General features: G+C 58.6%; 1 protein-coding gene across 1 annotated transcript in view; it reads left to right on the forward strand.

The window, feature by feature from the left end:
• Nucleotides 1-5,116, forward strand: part of UBE2J2 (ubiquitin conjugating enzyme E2 J2) — a 6,379-nt gene extending 1,263 nt beyond the window's left edge. Inside the window, exons 2-6 of the mRNA XM_004705226.2 lie at nt 768-808; nt 3,240-3,342; nt 3,417-3,555; nt 4,010-4,090; nt 4,471-5,116. Coding sequence (XP_004705283.1) covers nt 768-808; nt 3,240-3,342; nt 3,417-3,555; nt 4,010-4,090; nt 4,471-4,755 — 649 coding nt within the window. The 3' untranslated portion in view covers nt 4,756-5,116. The remainder of the gene's footprint in view (nt 1-767; nt 809-3,239; nt 3,343-3,416; nt 3,556-4,009; nt 4,091-4,470) is intronic.
• Nucleotides 5,117-8,431: the final 3,315 nt, after the last annotated feature.

The raw sequence follows: 8,431 nt of genomic DNA on the forward strand, positions 1-8,431 counted from the left end.
GGTGGTGGGTGGGTGTGTGTGTCTTGGGGAAAGGTGATAACCAGAAGTGATGATCAAGGTGGCTGGTGTGTGGGATGGAGTTTTACTTTGTGCTTCTCTGTTTTGTGTGAAAGGCTACAAAAGCCCAGCCCTCTCTTGAGTGGGAATCCTGATTCTCAGGGAGAGGGTGGAGGCAAGATGTGGCTGCCCCTGCTTTGGGGGGGTGTGCATCCTGCCTGGGGAGGTTTCTTAGCGCACCTTAGCTCAGCAAGGCTTGTGGGTTCTCTTGTCCCTTATTCCCGCGGGCAGCTAGCTGTTCAGTGGTTCCCTCTGGGTTTTCTAGGCACATCTACACCGAGCCCGCCAAGCCCACCTTTGTTCTTGGCTACATGTGCATGTCAGAAAATAGAAAATTCCAAGTTCACGAACAATTATATTGTAAAGTGGGAAATTCATTTCAGATTTCAACAGATGTTAGTGATTGGAGAGGATTTGCCTCTTGGGTTTTGTGTTTGAGGAGCAGCACTGCTTTCTGGGAACTGTAAAAACTCAGCCTCGAGGCCCTGCTATGGAGTGACCACAGCGTCCAGAGGTGGCTATGCTACTACAGTACAGGTCCCACAGGCTTGGAGACTAGCCATGGCCTGGCTCCCAGCCACCTCTGACTTGGCCACTCATTATGCGGGAGCTATTGGGTCTAGCTGGTCGAGGAAAGCCCAGTCGTAGAGTGTGTAGGTTCTGACAAATGTGCAGTCCCCAAATGTCAATTAACGTCTTCTCTTCCTCAGGCACTATGTTGTCCGAGGCCCCGAGATGACTCCGTATGAGGGTGAGTGCTCCACTCCTTACCTCCATGTTTGAGCAGACTGGGCCTGCCAGCCTCTCCTGCTTTTGTGATAGTCTGGCCCCAGAGTGGGCTAGTGAGCGTGCACTTAGATTGCGCTCATCTTAGCGCTGCTCTAGTCCTGCAAGTGTTTGCTCAGTGCTTCCCCAGGCACCGGGGTGGGGGCGGGGTTATCAGCACTGGACAAACAGCCCCTGCTGATTGCCCTCCTGCAGCGTGGGTTTCCGCTGTCCTTCAGCCAGAGTGACCGTTGACAAGGGGAGCAATGTGTGCTCCCAGGGCTTGCTGTGTGCTGGTCCCCGAGCAGGCACTTTACTGTTTGTGTCCTCCTCAGAGCTGAGGAGTGTCCCCTGTGTCAACAGCAGGGCCAGGCTCAGGAAGGTTAAAGGGCTTGTCAGAGGGGCCTTCACCAGTGGTTGGCCTGCTCAGCACCACAGCCATTCCACTATCACTATAGCAGCCTGATCTGGTGGCATGTATAGTCCTCTGCCTGCCCCTCACGAAATAGACCTTGAGCCACCAGTTGTGAATCTGTGCAGCTGCCAAGTGTCAGCAGGGCCTATGCCAGCCGTGGGGTTCTGGGCTCAGGAAGCCCTGACACAAGAGCCATGGGCTCTGTCCTGCCAGCTAGGTCCCGACCTTAGATGCCCAGAGCAGTGCCCTCTGCTTGGGGAAACGTGGCTCGAGATTTCCTGTGAGGAGTTGGCTGTGGCTTCAGAGCTGGCCTGCAGCCCTGCTGGGGCCTTCAGGAGGGCTGGGGCCCGGGCTCTCCCACAAGCACCGTGTGAAGGGCCATGTTCATGGTGTGGCTATTCGATCGCTTCTGGGGTGACCTGTCTGGGAAGAGGGGATGCAGGCTGCTGAGCTGCAGGGGGCGGGGGTGGTATCCTGGCATCCCTCAGATCTCACTGGATAGGCGGGCCTCTGTTTCTCCCGGGGTCCTGTAGCTGAGGTCAAGATTGGGGCCTGAGGTGGGTGCCACCAACTTGGACAGTAGTGCAGAAGTCCTCGGTGCGGGTGCATCAGAAAAGACGTGAAGAAGAGCCTCCACTCATCACTCCCTGTCACCTGAGTCCCCCTGCACATCACACTGCTCAGGGCACAGCCCCCCACCCTGTAAGACCAGCCCAAGCCTGCTGGACCCCAACTCCAAGAACCCCCGCAGCTACTCTACCCTCCGCCTCCTCCTCCACTCACTGCTCCTGGCTCAGAGTTGGGTCTCCTCAGACCTGGTCTCATCACCTCCTGGGGCACTCCCTTGGCCCCTGCTTTCAAGGCCCTGCCCTAGCCCTCCTGCATGATCCAGTCCCCCTCCACTGGTCAGGCTAGCAACACATGAGAGCCCCCTCAGAACCTCTTCTCCATAGCCCCTGGTGCACCTTCTGACCCCTCTGCTGTCCTGGGACATCTCATAGCTCGGCTGCCCGGGCCCCCTGCCAGTTTAGCCCCTTCTTCCCCTTGGCTGACCCCACTTCAGACCATTCTCCTGGGGTCCTTGTGCTTCGTGGCTATAGATCATGTTCCTCTGTCCTGCACGTCCACCCTGGATATCTGCCCACTCAGCACTGTCCTAGATACCCAATAGGCCTCGCCATGGCCTATTCGCACTCCCATGTCTGCCCCACACCTGGTTAGCTCCACCACTTGCCCAGTGGTTCAATCTCAACTGGCGCTACCCACGATCCTGCCCCACTCCACACCCAGTTCCTGAGTAAGTCCAAGCAGCACCTGCTGCAAAACCACCCTGCCTCAGCTGGCCACTCCAGGCTGCACACCCTGTGGTTCATGGGAGGCTCCCCAGCCACCTCCAACAGGCAGAGATGCATGCCCAGGCTCATGTGTGAGCATGTATATGTGTGTGTACGTCTTGTCAGTTTACACACACGTACACATGTGTCCACCCAGGGGTGAAAGCTTGCCTCTATTAGCATCTTGACAGGCAGCACCGTGGCTGGGAGGGTGATGGTGGTTTGGGAGGGTGTCTGGTTACAAAACTTATAAATATCACTATTTAATGAGAAAGCACGAAGAAAAAGGTAACTCGAGACCCCGCTACAAGCGGCGCCTGCGCTGGGTGACCAGTAGTTACTGGTGGTGAGACCAGGTCTGACGAGCGGGGTAGTGCAGGAGGGAGGTGGAGGTGGAGGCTAGAGGAGCTGTGGGGGTTCTTGGAGTTGTGGTTCAGCAGGCTTGGGCTGGACTTAGGGTGGGGCCTGTGCCCTGAGTGTGATGTGCAGGTAAGAAACAGGTGACAGGGAGTGACGAGTGGGGGATGGGTATGTATATCATATGTGGACTTGCCCGTGGGGGTTGAGGGTCAGTTGGAATGCTGGAAGGCAGCAGGGAGTTGGGAGTGCCCCCTGGCGAGGCCTGGCTGTGGGTATAGGATACAGATGGCTTCTTTTCTGTCTCGCAGGGGGCTACTATCATGGAAAACTGATCTTCCCTCGCGAGTTTCCCTTTAAGCCTCCTAGTATTTATATGATCACCCCCAATGGAAGGTTTAAGTGCAACACAAGGTGAGGTTCTTGGGCCAGGGGCTGCCGTGGGGGGTCCCAGGCCACCTGCCCCTCCTGAACGCCCCTCTCTGCAGGCTCTGTCTCTCCATCACGGACTTCCACCCTGACACATGGAACCCGGCATGGTCTGTCTCCACCATCCTCACCGGGCTCCTCAGCTTCATGGTGGAGAAGGGCCCCACGCTGGGCAGCATTGAGACCTCCGACTTCACGGTGAGGAGGCATCACCCTTGGCAGCAAGCAGGTGGCTGCGGCAGGAGGTCTTCGTGTCCCCTGACACCTGGCCCTGTCCATGCCCTGGGGTCCCTGCTGGGCCTGTAGTACCTGGACTTAGCTGCTTGATGCCAGTAGGGGCTAAAGGGACTGGGGAGTGATTAGAAGGCTAGTCCTGGGGGCATGACTGTGATTGCTGTCAACCTTGCCCCCCACACTGGGCCTGTTGAAGTGATAGCACTGGCTTCCCTCCTAAGAGCGTTTGTTTGTTTTCAGTGGGATTCAAGTGGAGCCGGTGGGAGTGGTGCCCTCACTGTAAGGCTGAGCCCGGATGTGGCACAGGAGCCCTTTAGGTGCTTCCTGTGATGTGGGAGCCGCAGCCCCAGATGTACATCGTTCGCTTTTAGAGTTTCTGTATGCTTCCCGTCCTACGTCCCTTCTCTCTCTTTCTCAGAAAAGACAACTGGCTACGCAGAGCCTAGTGTTCAACCTCAAAGACAAAGTCTTCTGTGAACTGTTTCCCGATGTTGTGGAGGTCAGTGCCTCCTCCCGACACTGGATGCGCCCTCATGTCCATGCTGGTGGGTGCACAGGTGACAGGCCCATGGGAGAGGAGGGCCAGGTAGGCCATGTGTGTAAAGATGGGGGCCAGGCACCACTGAAGACTGGAGCTGGGCAAGGAGAGAAGTAGGCCTGTCTTGATGGATCTGCCAGGCTCTGAATGGACCCATAGTGGGAGGGGGAAGCAGCAGGGAGTTTGAATGCTTCCAGGTTTTGTGTCTGCGGGATGGGGTTAGGAGTGCTGGATACCTCACAGGACCAGGTCAGGGTAAGTGAGGCTGTCAGGGCACGTGACCGAGGCCCCAGGCGGCCGTGAGCAGGCGCTTTTCACGCCACTGCTGTCTCCTCTCTTAGGAAATTAAGCAGAAGCAAAAAGCCCAGGACGAGCTCAGCAGCAGGCCCCCAACCCTGCCCCTGCCGGACGTGGTTCCAGATGGTGAGGCTCACCTTGGCCAGCTTGGGGCCCCACTACTCAATGGGCATGCACCAGCAGCTGGACCAAACCCCCCCGGTCTGCAGCAGGCCAACCGCCATCACGGACTCCTGGGAGGTGCACTGGCGAACTTATTTGTCATCGTGGGGTTTGCTGCCTTTGCCTACACAGTCAAGTACGTGCTGCGGAGCATAGCGCAGGAGTGACGACAGCGGCGTCCCGGACGGCCAGGCCGGGAGCAGACTGCAGCAGGGCCACGCGGCAGGCAAGACGTGCAGCTGGGCGCCGGGCCTCACCTGGATCCCATGTTTAGCTCTTTACAACCAGGAAAAAGGACAAAAGCGTAGGTGGCTGGAGGAAGCCGAGTGAGCCAGCGGAGCCCTCTTCTCCCAGCGGGATCCGACCTCGGAGCTGCTTGGGAGGCCCCTCACTTGCGCTGTTCCTCCACAGGGGCCGTCACGCTTTGATTTTTATAGCACATTTCCTGTTTTGTCTTTGGACTTGTTTTAGTAAACATGTTTTTCATTTTATTAGATTTGGTCACTTAAAAATACAAATCTAAAAGTCTATCATAAACTTTGTGTGTATCTTGCGGGGGTTGGGGGTGGGTTTCATAGATGGCCAGATGGAGGGCCAGTGTCCTTGTTCCCTTAGATCCTCCGTGTCCTCTCATTTTCTTCTTGTTCTCCACCTCTTCCTGGTGTGCCTGAGCCTCAGTGCCACTGGCCTGGCTAGGGGCTGTGAAGGGGCTGGTGCCCCCTCCCTGTGCTGGATGGTGGGCCCCATCCTGGGAGTGTTTGCCAAATGGTGTCTGGATGAGGTTGGGAGCTAGGGGCTCAGTCACCTGGGAACACCTCTGACACCCCCCACCCCCACCCCCGACTGGGACCAGGTGACCTTGCTGTTGGAGTGAGAAGATTCCCAAAGGAGTCTGCAGTTAGTGGGGCCACTCTGACCACTAGGGGGTGTCACTCCCCAAAGAGTGCACTTCCTCAGCAAGGGAACACACAGCACTGGGCCTTTGTCGGCATCCCCCCTACTCCCAGGCCTCCACATCCAGGTGTCGCCAGGGCTGGGAGATTTGGGTGGGCTGCTGCCATGTGCTGACCATGTGGGGAGGTAGGAGGGGGCTGTGTTTACAGGGTGGGGAGGGCAGGGGACCTGGGAGCAGGGCTGGGGAGGTGGTAGTGGCTGTGTCTACAGGGTGGGAAGTTTGGGGTGGGCCAGGAAGAGAGATGGAGAGGTGGGTGGGGGGTGGGCTGCTTCCTCCCTGAGGTTCCGGGCCCCACTGATGGCGCTCCATCCAGGACTCTTGCCTACCTGAGAGGTGAGCGGGTAAGAGTCCCTCAAGACGGTGCCCCTGGAAAGGGAGCTGGTATCTTTGTAATAAATCATTGTCTTTGGGCTTGATTTTAAATGGCCTATAACCCGCCTCTGGTATCTGTTTTCTCAATCTTGTGAAAAGAATCATGCCTTTGCCTGGTTCTGTGTGGCTCTGGTGTTTGTCTCTGCTCCTGGCCAGCTCTTACTGGGCTTTCTGGGCTCGATTGGCCCACAGTGCTGGGCATATGCCAGGTGGTGTGTCCATAGCATGAGACCTCGTTCCAAGGACAGCCGCCTGTGGTTGACAGGAAGTCGGGATATGTAGACACTGGTGTCAAGTCCCCACCCCCCCATCCCCCAGCTGTGCTTCAAAGACTGCCTTCCCCTTGTCCCCAGTCCTCTGCAGCTCTGTTAGAACGGCCTCTGGGGTCAGGGTGAGTCCACATTCATTTCCTGAGACTGAGTGTGGGGCTCAGGTGGCCGTCAGAGATGGGCCTCCTCTTCGAGCCTTGTCAGGCTGGGTTTCCCCAAGGGAGCTGAACTTCCGTTGGCGCTGTAGCCACCTGCTATCTGACCAATGGGACTGTATCCACCTCTCAAGTCTTTATGGGAACCTCTGCCTTCTCTGGCCTGGTGTCACTGGAGGTGGGGGTGGGAGCGGCAGGGCTAGCCCTCAACTGGCCCATCCTGCAGAAGAGGGGCCTGGTGTGCCAGCCCACATGGACAAGCCTGTCAGGAGATGGACACACCCTGTCCACTTCTCCAGAGCTGAGGCAGGGTTGGTGGGTCTGGGGTAGGGTGAGGATGTTGAGGGGCAGAGAACTATAGGGTGCAGGTTTGGGGTAGGTGAGGCGGAGCTAGGGCTGGGCTGGGGGGACGAGTGAAGAGGATAAGCAGCTGGCCTTCAGCCCCTTGGGGAGGCAGGAGGACCTCGGGGGCCTGAGGAGGCAGAGAATCTGGTCTTGTGTCTGGCCTGGGCCAGGGTGGGCCTGTGGTGCTGCCTGGGCACATGTTGGGGGAGCCAGTCTGGTGGTTCTCACCCTAGTTTGGGGGTCGGACGGGGTGGGGGCTTCCATCCTCACCGGACCGTCCCATCCAGGCCTTTAACTTCTCTCAGACCCTGGAGGGGATACTGAGAGCCAAGGCCCCCTGGCTGGTCCATGTTTGGGGCTTTGATGGCCTCAGGGAGCCTGGCCTGCCAGCCTCCTGGAACTGCTCTCTGTTCCTGGGGCTGGCTGCGGATGGGTGAATGCGAGGTTGGCCAAGCAAGTAACTACTGGGGCTCCTTTTACCAGCACAGGCTCTGGCATGCGGAGGTGCGGACTGACTCCTGACGTGGCTGGGCCTGGGTCTTGCCGTGGCCCTTGCCACGAGTTGGCATGTGACCCAGAACTGCCAGGCTGCTTCCGCATGTGGTCCCTGCAGGCTCCTCTCGTGTTGCTGGCTGGGAACCTAGATGGCAGAGGGGCAGATTGGCCGGGGGACACAGCTAGTTAACTACCTTCATCCCTCTGGCTGGTGTTGGATAATGGGGGGTGGGGGGGGCAGCGGAAGGGGGGCGGTCAGGGAGATTTCTTTACCATCGGGGAGGGGTGCACAGCTCACAGTAGCCTCTAGCATGGGTGATTGATAGCATCGGTGATTGCCCGGCTAAACCTCCTTCCAGTCCCTGCCCTTCACATTGCAGGACCTAGTGCCCCCCTGTTGTGCACAGGGAGCCCCACTCACCTGTGGCTGCTTTGGGCTATGTTCTCTCCTTGGAGACCCCCACAGGCCAGGCACTGTCCAGGCTCACACTTTTTACCAGGGCAGCAATAGGGGCTTCTCCCCGTTCTGCCAGCCTCAGGGTGGCAGGGGTCTGAGGACAGGCTGGGGAGGGCAATTAGGTCTGGGGACCTCATCAGCCCGGACACCCACTTCTGAGCTCTGAGTGAGTCAGTCTTCCCAGTGGAGGGGTGGCACCTAGTGTCACCCACGCCTGCTAAGACGGACCCCTGGGTGTGTGCCAGAAACCAGGAAGGCTCTGGAAAGCCTGCAGTGGGGTGTGTAAGGGGCGGGGCTTGTGAGGCTGTTTGCTCTGTGGCGCCGGGTGGGGGTGGGTGGCTGCTGGGGCAGGGGGCTGTCAGCATGTCCTGGAGGACACCCACCCTGGGACAGCCGGAGGGGGCTCAAGTTCTTAGCAAATTGGACCCTTGAGCATGGCTGGGTGGGGGCAGGGTGGGTTAACTGTTGGTGATCCCGCCCAAGTCAGTGGCTAAGTAGGACCCTCCAGGCAAGGGTAGGGGGCAGGGCAGCTCTTCAGGGAGGAGAAAAGGGGGGCATGGGGCAGCGGAGGTGCAGCCCCTTTGCGCTGGGTCAGTGGGGAGGGTCTCTAGTTCCCACCCCTTCTCGGGTGCCTGTGGGGCGGCCTGGGGGTGGCTGCGGCTGACGATCACTGGCGCGTGAGCCCTCCCCCTTGGAGCGAGCTGGCTAGGTTTGGGAGGGAGTGGAGGATTTATTTGGCGGGTGGAACAGGGAGGGCAGTGTGCAGAGAGGAGGCTGAGCTGGCGTGACCAGGCC

Source organism: Echinops telfairi, unplaced genomic scaffold, assembly GCF_000313985.2.
Source record: "Echinops telfairi isolate 266 unplaced genomic scaffold, ASM31398v2 ScPeMD7_7457;HRSCAF=8495, whole genome shotgun sequence".
Taxonomy (NCBI): Eukaryota; Metazoa; Chordata; class Mammalia; order Afrosoricida; family Tenrecidae; genus Echinops; species Echinops telfairi.